This window comes from Lethenteron reissneri, chromosome 38 (assembly GCF_015708825.2).
Source record: "Lethenteron reissneri isolate LAM-NWPU_2019-01 chromosome 38, ASM1570882v1, whole genome shotgun sequence".
Lineage (NCBI taxonomy): Eukaryota > Metazoa > Chordata > Hyperoartia > Petromyzontiformes > Petromyzontidae > Lethenteron > Lethenteron reissneri.
The window spans coordinates 10,791,607-10,810,701 of record NC_083816.1 but is presented as its reverse complement, the minus strand read 5'-3'; the positions used below and the strand labels follow the sequence as shown (position 1 = coordinate 10,810,701).

Here is a 19,095-nt window from a genome sequence, read left to right as displayed (position 1 = left end):
AGCGTTACCTTTGGCGGCCATGGCGATGATTTCATTACATGTAATGTCAGATTTCTGAGTTACACACACACCTCTCCAGCCCCCCTAATGACATCATAATGTATCATATCAACTTACGATGTCACTTGTCACGTTTCGTGAGATGCTATCTCCTTTTGCGGCTTGGAACGTATCACAACAGAATGTTGAAAACCGTTACGAAAGTTAAACTCATGTTCGGGAATATCCTTATTTACAGTTAACTTGACCTCTTTTGAATGGATTATCTGTCATGAGACAGATAATCCATTCACATTTCTCGCAGAGCCGTGCATCCCTCCTGTGTTAGAGAACGAACCACTGAAGTAGACTTCACAGAACTACCGCTGAGATCCCTTGAAGTGACCTCTGGTCCACACAGTCGAGGGCGGCACTGTCCCACCCACCCCACCAAGTCAAACGTGATATTTTTAATTCTCAGAGCTGGAAATTACCCAAGTTAAGTGCAGAACCAAATGTATTGTCATGTTTTTTGTATTGTTCATTGGTGGCCGGGCCAAGACCAACTCGCTACACTCGAGAACCTGGCTTAATGAAACTCAGGATTCATATTCTTGGTTCTTTCGGTAAAGTCCCTTCTACGTGACTTTACCGAAAGACCCAAGAATATGAATCCCTGCAGTCACGAAAGCTTTAAATCGAAACTCAGGGTGTCAGTGGTACCAGCTCAGCTCTCTGATCTCTGAGCCGCCAGGCCACCTTGTGCCATTTTACTCTTAAATTTCAAACACATAAAAAAAATAATAATGGATATTTCAACGAGTAAGCCAGTGGTGCACCATCGGCTTATTCGTATTCAAACGGTATTGTGTAAGTTGAGTGATTTACCATTTCCTAAAATGGAATTCTTTTGTTGTAATAGCCACTACTGGCCTCGTGTGCTGTGAATTGCACGTTTTTTACAGTAACTTCCTAATATTAACTGTCTACGAACGGACAGAATCTTTAAAGTATATCTTATTTTGACGTAAAAATCATTCTCAGTACTTACTAAACACATTGTTTAACGCAATATTACATCTAGATTTGTTTTATCCTGTTCGTGAGTAGAATTCGTTTTTCTGGACAAACATTAATTTTTTACCCATCCCTATTGATTTTCCAAATTGCTTTCATGAAATCAGCGACACATATTGAAAGCAAAAAAAACCCCTGTAATTCTAAATCCGCTAAAGCGTCCTTTCCACGCGAGCAAGTGAAAATGACAAGGTGTATGATTCACTTGAGAATCAAACAAGATATGTGGTTGCGAGAGCATTCCACATCCTAACGACACCTCCACTCACCGCACTTCCATCGTCATCATATGCCACAATCAGTCCGCTGCTGGTTGAAGACCTCCCCAAGGAAACAAAATGAATGACACAGCGTGGGGACAGCTTCATCCAGCAGTGGATCAACGAAGGGTTGTAAGTTATGAACGTCTGTCGGTTCGTTATAATTAACCGATGTGCATTGGGTAAGCATAGATAGAGTTGCTTTGTTGATTTATATAATGTTGCTGCAAACAATCGTAAAAGTATTGCGAGTGAAGCGTGAATCTCTCGTAACCCTGCAACACCAACGTTTATTTTCCAGACCAGTTAAATAAACTTTATTTTCTGCAGGTGCATCGTTTAACATTTCCAGATATTAAACACGTTAAATTATTTTAAATACCATTTTTTATGACGTTTTACATCATAACGACAGAGACGTAAACATAATTTGTACGAGGTCGGCTGTCTCGATGTTATGCAAATGTTATGCCACTTTAGAGCATCGAGCGAGCACCACGGAGATCTCGGTTCAAACCCTGGGCTGCCCGATTCTCAGCCAGCTATATGCCGGATGTCCTATCGGCGTCGTCTCGTACGACAACGTGTCTGCGCAGGGACAGCTGTCGTCAGGGAGTCCCCTCGGCTAACACAAATACAAAAAGTGTAAAATAAAAAAACGACAGCCAAGCATTACAATGATTGAGACGAGATAGCGGTGGCTTCATGGAAAGCCCTCGGCAATGTAACGGTCGTGGCTCATGTAAGGCACTCTGAGATGCTGGGACAACCTACTTGCTATCCTGCTTCGTACAGGTGAGTTGTAGCTGCTGCAGGATGGGCCTTTCAGACACAACAGCTCTATCTCTTCAAGATTCGCCAACCCCCCCTCCTCTTACAGTGGCTGGCTTACAAGCGTGCATCACCGTAACGCCAAACACATTGTCAACAGAGCCGGAAATCTGATGTTCATCGAAACTTAACTGACGCTCAAACATTGAACACCAACATTTGTGTGTGGCTGTGTGTGTGTGTGCGGTTAGCGCGCTGCGCTATGAACCCGGCGACCTGGGTTCGATTCCCGCTCACGGCCAACACCTGTGACGATTATCTGAACCGGTCATGGGGCTCTCCTAGGTCGACTCGCCCTCAAATGAGTGCCTGGTGCGGTGTGTAAACATCGCCACTGGGGAGACAAAGGCGGCCGGGCGTGGTGCTGGCCACCCACCCCCTCGTGTACCGTTCCGGCCTTCATAGGTGCTCGCTAACAGCACTTGCCCCTACAGTCTGTTAAGGCTATACGGGGGATCTTTTATCTTTGTGTGCGCATGGGGAGCGGTGGCGTAGTGGTTAGCGCACTCTGATAACAAACCCGGTGACCTGAGTTCCTTTCCTAGATAGAACTAACATCGGTGGCTGAGAGCTGTGCTGGTCCTGGGCCTAGCCTAGGTAGACTCAGCCTTCAAGGAGTTCCTGGTGAAGCGCTTAAAAACACGAGTACTGGGGGAGAAGACAGAGATGACCCGGCGTGGGGTGTCGACCACGCCATCGCCTCGTGCACCACGCTGCCTTTAATAGGTGCTCGCAAACAGCACTTACCCAAGAGGCCTGCTAGAGGTTACTGCACTGTGTTGTTTGTCTTTGTCCCTGCCGTGCTGGAATAGCCCAGACCTCACCGCTGCCACCGCCCATAGGTTGGGGTGTAAATATCTCTGTGGCCGGCTTAAAACGCGCACGTGTTCCTACACGCTGCATCTGCTGCAAAGATGGTGTTGGGTGAAGTCTGATATCGAGGTTTTTTACGACCTTATTTTTCACGCTTTGAACTCTGTTGTTTTTCTGGCAGACAGGACAAAGGTGGGAAAAATGCGTTTGCTCTTGATCCTCTGCTCTGTGATGGGCACACATGTGACGGCCGTTTAATTTCTCTGGTATTTATCTGTGCAACTTGTATTTTACTCGTGTTGTTACTCATTCTGGTGCTCGTTTTCACGATGCCTAAGGGTGCGAGAGTGCGAACTTGTTGTTCTACGAAACAACGTTTAGTTTGAAATGAAAAGGGATGCACTTGAATATGTTCTTGCCGTGGTCGAATCAACGTCACGCGTTTTGAGTATTCAGCTGCTATACATTTCCATGTGGTGATAAGCCACGTCATTGAGCTATCATTTGTGATAGCCAGGACGCTTTAGCAAAAGAGCCATAAATCACAGTGGGCCTTACCTGGTAAAATAAAAAAAATAGTTTGTAGTTTATTATAGTTTATATAAATGAGGCCACTTGTATCGCCCCCTTTCAACTCCACCACCCTCCCTTCCGTCCCCCTCACCTCATCTCCTCCCCCAGGTAACTCAGACGACAATGCACAGCGAGATCACATGTCCACGTCTCTAGTCAGCACGGTGCTAAGGAAGCGTTTGTTTTATGTTGCGTATTCGTGTTCTTTTTTTTGCCACTGCATGGTGCTGGCATTACTCGCGCACGTCCGTTTTCTCCTGCACGGTGTCCATGCTGCAGCCTCCATCCCCCTTTCAACCTTCACCCCTCCCACTACCCCCACCCCCGAAAGTCCAAAGGGTTGAAAACAACTTGCTTAAATCCTTTTAATAAACAAAATAAAGAGCAATAAAAAAAACAAATGTACGGATGCACGCATTGAAAAGCCAACTAAAAGGCGGCTTCCAAGTTAAATATGCAAAAGTAATAAAACTTTGCCAGCATTTTCTGCCCCGCTCAGCTTGGGCTCGGAAAGTCGTCGGCACCGCTGCGTTTTCCTTGAGGCCTATCTCCCAAGACGCGCGAATCGTCGCCGTCTCTCGTGACGTTTGCCAAAACTTGCCAATGGGTCTGGGCTCCTCCGTAAAACTCGTGCGGCATCTCGGCTTTTACTGTTACTCGTCAAAGCGCTGCGAGATTCCTTCTGCACACGCACACACGCATTTGTGTGTACGCGTGGCAGTTCGTGGCCGTTCGCCACGCACACACGCGCACGTGTCCACACGTGGACGGTTCCACAATTTTGGACGTACTTTTCAAACATTTGAAAGATTTAATCAATCAGTTTCATTGTGACGTGGCTTTTTAAAAAATAAAGTATGTCAACCACTCTTACAACTGCATTTCAGAATAATATGATTTGTCCGTCTTTCTTGATAAGGGAGGGAATGCTCGTAACATTCCCACGGTGTTGGACGTGCGAAGACGAACTGACTTTCTTCATCCACGTTGGGAGGGATAGGGTGGGTGCATTCGGTTTTGTGTAATCTATCAAACCACCGGCTTATTCCATATTATTAGCTTCACAATGATACCCCGTGTTGATGATTCGAAAGGTTTGGTTCATTTTTGGCTGCGAGGCTGTTGTGGAACTGCTGGAAAAGTGTTTGCTCTGACTAGTGACGCATCGGGAAGTTAAGTTGCTCAATAAGGTTGGAGGTGCCTCAGTAGCAAGATGTTAACTACCTCGCCTGGTATACAGGAGGTCGTGGGTTCGATCCCGACGCCTGTATAGTTGGAGTTTACATGTTCTCCCTGTGGTCGTGTGGATTTTTCTCAAGCTCCTCCGGTTTTTCCCTCCACATTTAGAAACACGCGTTTAGAGTGTTTGGCTGCTTATACATTTCCGCGTGGTTGAGCTATCATTTGTGGCCAAGGTTGCTCCTGAACAAGAGCTACAGAGCTAAGTGGGACCTTACCTGGTAAAATAAATATATAGTAGCTGAGTCGTTTTTTTTCATAGGTCAAACTGCCAAGTTGCTCACCATGTCCTTGCAATGAAATTACTGAAATTGTGCACGTGCACTTGTGTTCTTTGTTTTGTTACGTTTTATTCTTCAGAATCAGCGCACGTATAGATGAAGATATTTTGTACAGGTAGCATAATATAACTTTACAAAATAATTTACAGCCCGTTGTCACTCTACTGGTGGATGGAGACTTTTCCATGCCATGTCAGCCATGTGGGGGGTGGGGCTGTTTGACCATAATTCTAGATTTGAAGCTTTCGTGACTGCAAGGATTCATATTCTTAGGTTTTTTCGGTAAAGTCACGTAGGTAAAACATTAAAATTAATAAAAGTACAGCTGTCGTGGCTGTGACGGTTCCACCTGAAGACGGAAGCTTGTGTTGCCTCCGAAACGTCGTGATTTTATTTTTATTTTACTTTTATTAATTTTAATGTTTTACCTACGTGACTTTACCGAAAAAACCTAAGAATATGTTTGACCATACTTCACCATGCTGGTCAGTGCGGGTTGGTGGGGAGTTGAACGGACCGGTTAGGATATCACCTGCCGATGGCATTATCCGTGACGAGGAATCTAACGCGTGTGGCTGGGAGTCCAACTCAGGTCACCAGCTTTGTAGCGCAGTGCGGTAACCACTACCCCCCATAGCATCCCGCCTGTATCCCCCATATTCTGATTACACGTACATCATCGGGGAGGGAAAAAACGAAACAAAAATATCTTCATCAGTACGTCTTCAGGTTGGGAGGTGTAGCGAGGCTGCTACAAGGCAATGCGGGAGGGCATGTGGCACAGTTTGCCGCCTGCTATCATAGAGTGCGGCGGTCGTGTTGCTACGGTTCTCTGCGGTGAGTCTTTAAAAACAACGGCGCTACGCCTCTCTAAATAAAATTCACGGAAATCGCTTGTGCGTTTCCGAGATTCAGCGGTGAACGGGACACCGCACCCTGCAACTTGCAGACGTCTTGGAACGGGACGGGGTTAAACGCGCTCGCTGGCTTTCCGCTCAATTTGGCCAACACTACCTGAAGTGAGTCGATGTCCTCACACGACCCCACCACCCCCTCCCTCATGGTTGATGTGCAGGGCCGCTGGTTCCCGTACGTGTGACATCTGTCTACAGCTGCTAAGCCTGTTTGTTTTCCTCCTCCTCCCCCCCGCGTTAATCTCCGAATCCGATGCAACGCATTTCACAATGCGAGTCAGATTTACACAGCGTGTCTAAATGCCACCACCGCAGCGTCTTCGAGATGCTGTACAGAAACAGCCGGCGTCTTTGTTTTATAGATTACTAGCTTTACTACCCGGCTTCGCCCGGGACTTGGATTGACCACGCCCGGCCGCCTTTGTCTCCCCAGTGGTCATGTTCACACACCACACCAGTTACTCGTTTGAGGCTGAGTCGACCTAGGGGAGGCCCTGGAGCGGTTAAAATAATCGTCACCGGTGGTGGCCGTGAGCGGGAATCGAAGTCGGGTCGCCGGGTTCATAGTGTAGCGCGCTAACCACGACACTACCGCTCCCCCCACACACATGCGTCCATAGGTACACATACACGCGCTTGCAGCAGACACACACAACTTTGAGGGTGCGTACGGCAGTAAACGACTAAAATAATAAAGCAGCAATGCTGCGCGAAGAACGCCTTAGACCTGCAACACATTTGTGTTTCACTTTACCCGCGGAGAGTTGGGGGGGGTGCGTGACATGAGCACGCACACTGCGTTACGCTTCCGCACACGGGTCACATGACAGATGTGACGTCACAGCTCACTTGCCGTGCGAAATATATGCATTATTGCGCCCCCCCCCCCCCCCCAAAAAAAATATACAAAAGTTTATTATTAAAATTTTTGCACGGTGTACAGTCTGGAAAGTACCCACATGGCAAATGTAAAGTTTGTTGCATGTTGGGAAGTACGCTAAACATTTTGAACAGACACACATATTCACAAATTTCCCTTTTATAGAAATAGATAAGAGGACGAGGCCTATCAGTCGGTAGGTTAAAAAAAAAAAGGGACTTCAGTCTGGACTTGGATGGAGGGGGGCAGGGAGTCGGCAGCACCGATGGCTGGGAGAAGGGACAGACAGACTATGGGGAGCCGAAGAGGAGGATGAGCGAGCCTCGGTTAAGCTAGCGGAGAGTGTATGTATGATAAACTTCTTTCACATGTAGCCGGCCGTGCTGATCGGAGTTGCGGTTCTAAAGAAATTAGTTTTCAATCGAGGTTTAACAGTGCATAGCTCCAGTAGCTTCCTAATATCGGAAGGAAGAGCGTTCCAGACGGCCGCAGAAGCGATTCTGAATATAGTAAGATGAGAGGGTAGAGTTGAGATTCATCGATTGATGTCGATGTATCATAATGATGTCTTATCAGACTGCTACCCATTGTCGTTATCCACGGCTAGGACTCCTTGAATTGTAATGCAATGCATGCACAGGCAGAGGCACGCACACACAAACATGCACACACATGCGCACACATGAACACACGCACTCACTAACACAAACAAGCATGCATGGACATGCATGCTCACAAAGATTCGCCATATAGCCCAAATAGCATACATATATTGTTGGGGCAGTTGCTGTAAGCGAGTATCTTTTAAGGCTGCCATGGCAAACACCATGTTTGATTATCTCCCCCCTTTGCTCATGTTTACACCAGATACTTTTTAATGGCTGAGTTGACTTCTGGGTTCAGGAGCGGTTCAGATATTGCTCGCCACCGATGTTAGCTGTGGCCAGGAATCAAGCTCTGGTTGCTGGGTTTCACTCCCCATGATGCACGCAAAGATAAAGTCTAAGATCCCCAGTATAGCCTTTAACAGACTGTTGGGGCAAGTGCTGTTAGCGAGCGGCTATGAAGGCCGGCACGGCACAGGAGAGGGGGTGGGGTGGCCAGCACCACGCTCAGTGCTGATGTTTACACAGCGCAACAGGTACTCATTTAAGGCCGAGTCGACCTAGGGGAGGCTCAGAACCGTTTAAGATAATCGTCACCGGCGTTGGTAGCCGTGAGAGGGAATCGAATTGGGGTCGCTGGGTTCGTAGCACAGCGCGCTAAACCCTCTGCACGACCGCCCCCCACAAACTCGGGACGCGCACTCAGAGGGGCACATTCGCACACTCGTGCACGCACACGAATGCAGACAGGAGTGAAAACAAACCCTTCCTGCATGCTTGTCAAGCAGACTGGAGAGATCATTAGCTCAGGGAATGAATGCTTCCCGCAGGTCGCAGGAATGCCAAGAGGCGTTTTGGAGTGGCTTCGGGAAAAATGTGCGTGGCCTGAAATGGCTTTCACGTGGCTTGCAATGAATGGGACGGACCGCATGCCCCTACCACACAAATATCAACAAGAGCTAAATATTGATAGGCCACTATCACTTTACTGCTGGATGATGGCCTCCGCGCACCGTGGAGGTCATGGAGGTTGTTTGACCATACTTCACCCCGCTGGTCAGATATGGTTGATGATATTGTCGGAGGGCGATTGCACCATCGCCCTCTGACAACTAGTTGAAGATGTGTCTATTAAGCGGTTGAAATCGATTCCTTTGCCTCACTGCGCGCGCATAGAGCTATGTGCGCGAGAGTCATCTATTGCTGAATGATGCAATGATATGCAAATGCCACATTCAGGCCAATCGGTCAAAGGCTGCGTAAAAAATGTGGAAAACTGAGAAACAATACAAGCGTAATGGTACGTGGCAAAAGAGTGTTTTTATTACGGAATCATAACCCTGAATTGTTGACAGTGCGTCAGATCAGAAAGGAGCCGAGTCATTACACGACTCGTGTAAATATTGGCTGATCCAGAGACAGGTATTATTATTATTGCCAATAGCGATATGTTTAGAATGAACATGGACAAAGAAAAGTTGAAGAGTGTGCAGGAAGCATGGAGAGGTCCTTTCTTTGAATTACACTGAGAGACAGAGCCAACACACAGATCAGATAACTGAACTAAAACTATTTTAAACTATTTTTTTTATTTGACTAGGTAAGGCCCACTGAGCTCCATAGATCTTTTTCAGAAGCAACCTGGCCACAAATGATAGCTCAACGAAGTGGCTTATCGTGTGGGAATTTATAGCAGCCAAATACTCTTTAAGGCATCTTTCTAGATGTGGATGGAAAAACCGGAGGACCCGGAGAAAAAATCCACGCAACCACGGGGACAACATGGAAACTCCAAATATGTCGGTGTCAAGAGTCCAGATTGAACCAATGACCTCCGGTATACCAGACGAGGTAGTTAACATCTTGCTACTGAGACATTGAAGAAACGTAAGCGGGCTTTGAGGAGGACAAGTTGCCGAAAGGGATGATGGAGGGTGTGCGAGACTAATGACGGAGCTAGTGCCAAAGGAGAGAAAGTTCTCGAGGGATGTTGTCTGCAGAGACGGGGCAATGAAATCAGATTGTGTGCAGAAGCCAGACAGATTGTTGCATCGGAAGACCGTAAGATATGGCGAGAGCTCGGGAGAGGTCTTCATCCAGCAGCGGATAATTGACTTGTTATGCTCACAACGCATTCAGACATTGGCATCTGATTTGATATTGCAAAGCTGATCTTTGTTAACGTCAGCTGCGAACGATCCGCTGCTGGATGAATGGCTGCCCGAGCTGCGTCACCGTCCCGTGATGCCACGCGAATTTTACGATCCACCTGGCACCTGTGCATGGGGGCTGCTCACCACCGGCCGCGATGATAGCGCCGACGATGACGTGCAAGCGTCTGAATTTCCCCCAACATTTAATGAGCGCGATAATTTATGAACAACAACAATTTGTTCTTGTTATTGTCTCGGTGGATTTGAAATGATCCATGCCCGATGGCCAGAAAGATAGTTCGAATTCGGAGCCAGCGGAACTCGGCACGCAATGCACAGATGGATTATACCCGGGAGAATCTTCCCCAAAAAAAAATATATTAATCGTTTAGCCCGCTTTATCGTAACGCAACTGTGGACGGTTTTGGCACGCGCGTGGCGAATAATAATAATAATGAGTGATAAAATAAAATTGTTACACAGCTCCTATGCGTCTACAATGCAGCCGGTTACAAAGTGCACACCCAGCCGTGGCCAACGCCTGCGGGTTGCGGTGCCGCGATAAGGAAGCCCTTGTGCAGCGGAGTGAAATGACTGTAAAAAAAATGTAGCGCTTGCTGCCATCGAAATAAAACAAATATATTAAAAAATAAATGACTCAGATAGGGTAGTTGGTGGCATGCTTGCGGGCTGCGCGTTCTTATAAAAAAAATTTGAGCAAAGTAAGTGCACGCGCACAAACAAATGAAGCAGATAACTGCCAAGACCAGCTGTTTGGCATCATTACAAGACCCCCCCCCCCCTCCCACTGCTACACACACACTGGGCCCATGCGACCCCCTCCGCCCCCCCCAACTGTTTTAGACCCCATGCGCAAAATAAGCATGAATAAACATTGCGAATGAGGTAAGCAGCAACCGTGCCGTGATGTCATCGCCTTCAGCTATGTTTGTGTGTTGTGTTGCAAGCTCTGCGACTGCCGCCCCCCGTCTCCTGCGGCCGCGTCGCGGATCCTGGTGCTGTTTGGGGCGAAAAACTTTCTCGCGGCGCGTGTGTGTCTCAGAGGCGTCACGCGCGCACGCACGCACGCGGGTCTCTCACCGGTCGGAGATGATCGACCCTGCCGCGCGTTGAGCTTGGTCCAGTGAGTAACGTCGACGCGCGCGCCCTTGTTTATCCGATATCGTGCGTACGTGCGTGAGCGCGCGCTGCGTTTCATATTGATGCGTCCCCGACCCCCCCGCGTTGGCAGTGGGGACGTTGCGTGGAGCGTCTTGTGCGTTGTTTGTGTGTTCACGTGTTTACGTTCTTGCAGATTGACCCGTGTTTGTGGACGCACGCGTGCACATGTGATTTTTATTTGTGCGTCTTCGGGAATGCGCCGTGTTTACGGCTGGCGGAGGTGATTACGTTCACTCGTGCGCCCCGCTCAGGTCTGCATTTATTCCTCCGAGCACCCACCGGGATTGTTTGACACGCGTGTATTTATCTATTTGGAGAAAGAAAAGACAAATGCTGCTGTCAATCAGATTAAGTTCACATCGAGCGAAACGCGCGTACTTTAAAAAAAAAACCCTCTCCTCCCCCCTTGCCATTTATGTATTTACATTTATATCGAAAGAGGAAATTGCTGCCAGGGTACCCCGATTTAGGACAGTTGGCTACGTACGGTGCGAAAGAAGTTCAACGTACATACGTGCGTATAAAATTGCAAGAGAAAAATTGCAGAAACTACGCTTGGCTTGAAACTTCATTTCGCGGGAGGAGATACTACAGCGTGAAATAACCGTACATCGTTGCGCCAAAACCCTAACGTAAATTGAGCGCACGCCGGGGAAATCTTTTACGTGGGGCCAAGCGACGGGCGTGCGATGCTTTGGGAGGGATGACTGATGACCATTGACGGACAAAAAATATCTTTCACTCTAGAGGCGGCGGTTTAAAGGCGTTTAGTTGGACTTACGTGGGCACCATTGACCAGTGACTTACGTCGAGATGAACTTTCAGAACGCGAGTGTCGGTCCGAAAGCCGACCCATATCCTTGTGGTTCTCCCGCTCTTTTTTTCCTTCGGTGGGATTGTTTCTTTTAGGACGTTGTTTATTATTTTAATCAGTGCGTTCGTGTAAACGTCACCAGTTTACAGAGCGAAACCTTTATATCGGGATAAGAATCCCAGACTGCCGGCGGCAGAGCAAGCGCATCCCTGGTAAGGGATCGGCCCGGAGTGAAACAGCGCGGGCGGCGTTTCCTGGCGTCCCACTCGTTGAGGTCGCCCGCCGCGTGACCTCGCGTCGACAAACGAGCGCGGGTGCCGGGTCGCGGACGGCGCGGGAGCGTTCGAACGGCCCGCAGGGACTTCTTATCGTGTGCCGCTCGGTGTGTAGCAGCTACTCGAAAAGTCCCCGGCCGGGCGGGAGATGACGAACCTCCTCTGCGCAGTCGACCGCTTGTTTGAGACGTTTTATTTTCGAACGCAAACCCGCCATGAAATCGGCCCGGTGCGCAGAAACTTCCGCGAGGAAGCTGCACTCTGCCCGTGACGAATCCTATTCGCACCGTTGGTGGTGGTAACTCCGAGAGGGGGGCAGGGGGGGGGGAGTTTGAGCCCAGATGTTTAGTCGGGGTTTGTGTTTTGGTATCCTGCCACAAAAATAAAAATGTGAAGAAAATTCCAATTCGTTGCATTGAGTGGGGTGAAAGGGGGAAGCGTGTGAAGGGTTGAAATGAAACTAGGACAGTGACCTTCTTGCGATGTTCGGCTCAAATTCTGACGTCGCGAGGTGAGAAAGACCAGGCGGTTGGCACACTGCGCTCCTGACGCACGTTGATGTTTATATTCCTATTATTGAAAAATGTGATTTGTGGTTTGGAAGCGTTTTTGGAATTAAAAAGTGGGTGGAAATTTATTTTTTGTTGCATTGTTTGAAACAATTTTTTGCGAATAGTAAACTGCAAAGGTTCGTTAAAATCTAATTTAACGTACATTAAGGTACGTTAAATTTAGTATACATTTTACCGCATTTCATACAAACTGCCATATATTGTATACATTATAGAGTACATATAAGCATACACATAGGTGTCTGCATACATTACATGTACTTACAAATATTGTACAAACAAGACCACAACATACTATGCACTTTCTGTGAAATTAATAAGCATCCATATTCGCAAGTTATGTTTTTACATTTATAATCACGTGTGTCTGAAATCACGCAGCACTATCTTCTTTAACAACAGAGATGGGTACTTTACCATATATCAGGTAATCCGCTTTCTATGATCATTCAAACGGAACTGTAATTTTTACTCCAAAACGTGCACAATGTCTCTCTTTTGTCCTGACGTGCTTGACTGGGCTTTTATTTGAGATCCGATTCGGCAGAGGTTGGGTGGCAGCATGGCCTAACCACTTCGAACGTCGTGTGTTTTGTGCGTTTTACGTCCGACTGGTGCTAGTGAAATGCTTGCCCCACCGCACACGCGTTCTTCACACGTGAGGAAGGTGGACGCAGAACAGTTGCACTTCCCCGTTCGTGCGAGAGTGCACGAGTCGAGCGTCACACGTACGCTCGCGCTCCCGCGCTCTTTACCGTGGCTCGCTCGCTTTCATCGGCTCGCCTTGTGCCGTCTGTCCAGTTGCAGGCCATTCAAGCTGCCAGGCTCTATCTTCAGCAGCAGCAGCAGCAGCAACAGCAGCAGCAACAACAACAACAAGTGCAGTCGAAGAACAGTTCCAAAACATCTTCGGCCAACGACAAGCAGCAAGCCACCGTACTACAGGTGAGAGCGCGCGGGGTGTCTCGTACGGCAATGGTCTCGGCACTGAAGAAGTCGTTCGGCCTGTGGGTCCGCTCCGCTGCAGTGTCGCGGGCTCGCTAAGGAGACCAAAGGAGAGCGGGAGAAGGGCCCCGCTCATTCATCCCGTCGGACGTGCCCCGCGCACTGTGCTTTTCCGTAGCCTATAGCACCTGTGATGCACGTCAGTCATCCGTTCAGGCGCTGTCCTGGTGCAAACCTGCTGCTTAGCTCTCCGAGATGTGACGAGATCAGGTGCATTCTGGGTAATGCGGTCATATAATGTGTAAATAATGAGAATAATGGTCTTATTCATTTGCCTTTGACAGTCAGCGCTGTCTGTTATCGACAAGGCTGTGTGTAATGAACTCGGTGGTGGGTGTGCTCGTGTCTGTCAGCGCAAAGGCGCAAAAATCAAATGTCTCTCGGCTTTGGAGCGAGAGCCAGTGGCCACTGCGTGTGCGCAGAATTCCACAGCTGTCAACCCATCCGGTTTACCCCGTATTCTTGTACAGGGAAATTGAGTTTTCAGCTCCATATGAGGTACAGCCGTTTCAATACAGGCAAACATTTTGTTTTTGTGTTTCTCCCTTGTGATGGGACTTTGTAGGATGCACGTTGAGGTTTATAAGGAGCACGGGGTGATCAATAAGGTCTGAATTGGTCTGTAATAAGGTAGGCACTGTGATAAGGGGTTAACAGGTATGGAATTCACGCACAGATTGTGTCATGTTTCCATTAAGTTTGTGGCCTTTATTTGATGAGGTGAAAGTCAAGAGGGGTCAATTGTCTCTGTTTTAAACGGCAACAAGATTGCAATTGCATAGGGAGAGTTTTAATTTTGTATTATTATTATTGCCATGAAATGGGCTTGAAAAATATATATTATTTGGTATTTACAATAGGAGCTACAGTATCTACGGCACTGCTACGATATGAACTACTGTAAAATACACAGCACTGTTATATTAATACACGTAAGACACATTTATGTTATAAAAGGAACTATATGCATGGCCCTGTTATAAGATACATGACATACAATACCATTGTAATCGCAACTATAACATACAGCACCGTTACAATAGCAACTATGATACACGTTCTGTTATAGCTATTACAATAGGGCCTATTGTTCATGGTACTGTTACAATGGGAAGTATTATTCACGGTATTGTTATAATAGGAACTCGATGGAAATGGAACGAAGTGTGCCTCTAACAGATTAGACACACACACACCTGACAAGAGCACGGCTGGAAAGTCCAAGATGACTCATGGGGCACCGCAAAGCGGATCTGTGTGTGTTTGTGTGTGTGTTTGTGTGTGTGTGTGCACGCCACTGTGTGTGTGTTTGTGTGTGTGTGTTTGTGTGTGTGTTTGTGTGTGTGTGTTTGTGTGTGTGTGTGTGCACGCCACTGTGTGTGTGTTTGTGTTGTGTGTGTGTTTGTGCGTGTGTTTGTGTGTGTTTGTGTGTGTGTGTGTTTGTGCGTGTGTTTGTGTGTGTGGTGCCACTGTGTGTTTGTGTGTGTTTGTGTGCGTGGGGAGTGGTAGTGTAGCGGTTAGCGCGCTGCGCTACGAACCTGGCGACCCGGGTTCGATTCCCGCTCACGGCCAATACCAGTGACGATTATCTGAACCGGTCCAGTGCCTCCCCTAGGTCGACTCAGCCTCAAATGAGTACCTGTTGCGGTGTGTAAACATCGTCACTAGGGAGACAAAGGTGGTCGGGCGTGGTGTTGGCCACCCACCCCTTCATGTGCCATGCCGGCCTTCATAGGTGCTCACTGACAGCACTTGGCCCAAAAATATGTTACAGGCTGTACGGGGTATCTTTGTCTTTGTGTGTGTCTGTATATGTTGTGCGCATGTTGTTATTGTGAGGCTGGTTATCTCATTGTGCTACAATCCCAGCGAATTGGTAGAATTCCTGCATGGGAACGTCAGTGGTTGGGAGGTGTTTCAAGCTGATCCAAGCCTTGCTTTGATTCAGGAGCATCGGGAGTTTGTGTACACACACACACACACGTGTGTGCTGCGCTCTTTAAAAAAAAAAAGATTCTGGTGAATTTTACAGCCTCTAGTGGCTGCAGGGGTGGCGTGAACCATGCCCGTACAACGTGCCCTCCAGAATGTACATCGATCAATGCATCGATGCTTCGTTACCACCCACAGTTTTTGTCTTACGTCTCGTTCGTACAATTAACTTTTTGCCCCGTAACAATCGGACGTAATTTTGCGTGAATCAAAAACGTCGAGAGTAGCCACCCGCAAGGTCTGACGCGTCGGTCTTGAGCGTGGCTAACGAGTCCATTTGAATTGACGAATCTGCCCGTGAATTGTCGCGCGTGCGTACAGTCCCCGAGTGGGTGCACGGGCGCCTGATTTGTGCGCGTACACAGCTGCCGCTGCTAAAACACACGCGTGTGCTCGCTGTCGCGCGTGCGTGCGTGCGTCTGTGTACGTGCGTGGGTGGTCTTGTGGTGAAGCTGGGGTTGGGGTGGGGGGATATGGAAGTTTGTCATCGAGTGTTTCCTCTGCGCGCTGTCCTGTCCCGTCCGGCCCCGAGAGGAAGAAAAAAAACCGGAAGAGCGCCGCTCGCTCCGATGCCCTCGGTTGAGATTGTGTCATTCATTGCGGAGTGCATCTGTAAACATCGTCAACACCGGGGCGACCATAACTACGCAGCGGGGCTTGAGCGGCTGCATCACCGGAGCTGAAATAACCGTAGTGTTGTGGCATGGCCGAGTGGGAGGTGATTAAACCGGCAGAGGGTAACGGGATTGCATCTACGGAGAGAGGAGCCCCCCCCCCCCAAAATCGTAACAGCCCCCCCCACCCCTCCCCCTCCAGGGCCCCCCGTAAAGTTAATCCGGCGCTGCTGACCGCTACTACTGCCCACACCAGCAGATGAGAGGTGCGAGAGGCAGCAGATGAAAATGTGCGACTGAATACGATGCGAGGTTTCTCGACTAGCGACGAATCTGTGGATGCTGGGGGGGGGTTGCAGGTATTGCTTAAGGACCCTGCGATAGTGACGATTTGTTTTGTTATTGTCGTGCGCACGCATCACAAATTTCACCTCGTAATCCATTCAACGAATCAAAATTAATGAAATATAAGACGGGTGGGGATTTGCTGATATGGCACGCGACCGCACGAAAACTGCCACGTGGTAGCAGCCCGCAAATGATATTTTATTGGACACTGGAGGCATCTTAGCCACACTAATCGGGTACTAGAGGCCAATATTTTTGACCTGGCAACAGAGCATTTAATTTGTTAGTGCGCGCTCAAGTCACCTGTTGGCTTTCACGTTGGTCTGAGCGCACTTGCAGTCCTAACCTGAGCAAGGCTTCGTGTCGGCCTGTGTGTGGCTGTCGGCCAAATCTGTTCAGTCCTCGGGTAATCTGTTCTTAATGAGCCCGGATTAGTGATGGGGGAAGCTGATGATCGGTTCCAATATCACTCCAATATCACTCAAATATTACTCGCCACTGATGTTAGCCGTGGCCAGAAACCACGTTCGTAGCGCAGCGCCCCACCGCTCCCCATCAACGAATACAAATGAACAAAATAATAATCGCTTTTGAAAAGTGTGCGAACATATTTAGTTTTTTAATTTGTGACTTATCATTTATTATATTGTGCAGCAATGGTCGTGCTTAGGTTTTCGCGGTGTGCGCCGCGCAGCGCGCACAACAGCATCGCGTGTGGTTGGGCGCGATGTCCGACGTTTTGCTCCAGCTGCCGGGAGCCTACAAAACACACTCGGAGAGCTGTCGTGCAGCGATGTATGGCGCGTGGCGGAGCCGTGCCTCTGCGGCTGTGGTAGCGTGGCGAGGAATAGGCTGGCGCTGCGACGGGCTTCGATGCAAGGAGGGGAACGCGCTGCAGGCTGGAATGAGGCTCCGTGGCAGTGTTTGGCAACACGCTTGTTGTGGAACCGGCATTCCAGCTTGGGCCCTGCGGCATCTCTGTGTCCCGTCTCCAGGCCAAGCGGCCGCTAGATTGTTTCGAACGCATATCAGTGGCACCCCCACCCGCTCCCCCCCACAGTTGTTAGTGTGTATGTGTGTATGTGTCTGCCAGTCATCTCAGTCAACTCATGGCATCTGGATCTGTCCTGTGACCTCCTGCCAGTGGGTGTTCGACACTTCACGTGGCCTTAAAGTGTACATTGCCTGGCACAACCGCAGTGGTGACATCATCGCCACTTAGTGACAAATGGCGATTGTTTTTGTTGTGGGTGATCGAGGCTATACAGTGGACAAAGATTCCCTGTATAGCCTTAACAGACTGTTGGGGCAAGTGCTGTTAGCAAGCACGTATGGAGGCCGGAACGGCACACGAGGGAGTGATTGGCCAGCACCACGCAGCCGCCTTTGTGTCCCAAGTGGCGATGCTTACACACCGCACCAGGTATTTATTTGAGACTGAGTCGATCTAGGAGAGGCCCCGGACCGGTTCAGATAATCGTCACTGGTGTTGACCATGAGTGGGGTTTGTAGTGCAGCGCACGAACCGCTACACTACCCGTTTCCCACATGCCAACACACACAGTGCACACGCACACACACAAGCATGTAGAAGTTTCCACCAGCACACAGCTTGTTGTGAGCTCTGGGAATTAGGAGACAAACAGTGCTGGCTTGGGCGCCGCATGCACAAAAAACGGCCTCAAGCACGTGTGAACTCACACACTTTTAGATTTTTTTTGCAAGAGGTCAAAGTTTACAGAGAAGGCAACCCCACAGAGAGACGGCGAGATTTGGAGACACGAATGAATACGTGCTTGGCAATGTGATCAAAGCTGAAACGTCATTCACGCGCGCGTGAATACATTCAAGAGCGGTCCTGTGAATGGAATTGTAGAAACCCATTTCTTTTTGTTCCAAGTAACTTTACCCGTGCCTTTACTTTCCTTATTTATTTGTTTGTTCTTCGCTATTGATTTTCGGCTGAAATGTTCGAGGGAAATGCTGCGTTTGCCGTTTTTACGAGACCTCCCCGATGCCTGGTAGAGTCATCGCCACTCCTAACACACAAAGCGCTTGCCACAAATGAAGCACAATACCTTTGCTGATCTCGTCAAGAAACATAAACCATCATGCGAACTCCGGTCATCCTTGCAGCAGCGGCTTTTGGCTAGCCGTGGGACAAAGACGGTCACCGCATCGCGCAATTTCAGATGAGCTTCTGCGGCAATCTGGAACGCTCTTCCTTTGCGATATTAGGAAGCCACTAGAGCAATGCACTTTTAAATCATCTAGATTGGAAACGTATTTCTTTAGAACTGCTTTTTGTGTTTAGTTTGTTGTCCTCCCCCGACAACTCCAATTCGCGCGGTTGGCTATGTACGGTGCAAAAGAAGTTCACTGTACATACATCTAGAGACCAGCAGCATCGCCAAGTGGCGTTAGCAGTTCGTGCATCGCTATGCACGCGCGTACTACGCACGCACAACGATTGCGCGTACGTATGGATGCGGCATTCACTTCCTGAAGAAGGTCTCGGCATGCGAAGCGAACCGCCGGACGTCGTGCCGAACAACACGTGGGTGCAACCCGGATAGAAGCACACCGGAGAGGGCTTGGCAGGACTGTCGCACAGCTAAAACAGAACGCCTCCGTAGTCGTGTAATGACACGATAATTAATTTGGCTGATTTGTGTAATCGTAAAACTT

At 48.7% G+C, this 19,095-nt stretch overlaps 1 protein-coding gene across 6 annotated transcripts in view; it reads left to right on the top strand.

The window, feature by feature from the left end:
- LOC133351816 (forkhead box protein P1-like) overlaps positions 1–19,095 on the top strand; it is a 193,720-nt gene that overhangs the window by 87,844 nt on the left and 86,781 nt on the right. For 5 of the 6 annotated variants that reach the window (XM_061567371.1, XM_061567369.1, XM_061567367.1 and 2 more), the window contains one exon: positions 13,250–13,393. Coding sequence is in view for 4 of the 6 variants with exons in the window: in XM_061567369.1 (XP_061423353.1) it covers positions 13,250–13,393 (144 nt within the window). In the remaining 2 variants the exon portion in view is untranslated. Of the gene's footprint in view, positions 1–10,637; positions 10,750–13,249; positions 13,394–19,095 lie in introns of those variants that run through there. The other variant, XM_061567373.1, reaches the window with a different exon arrangement.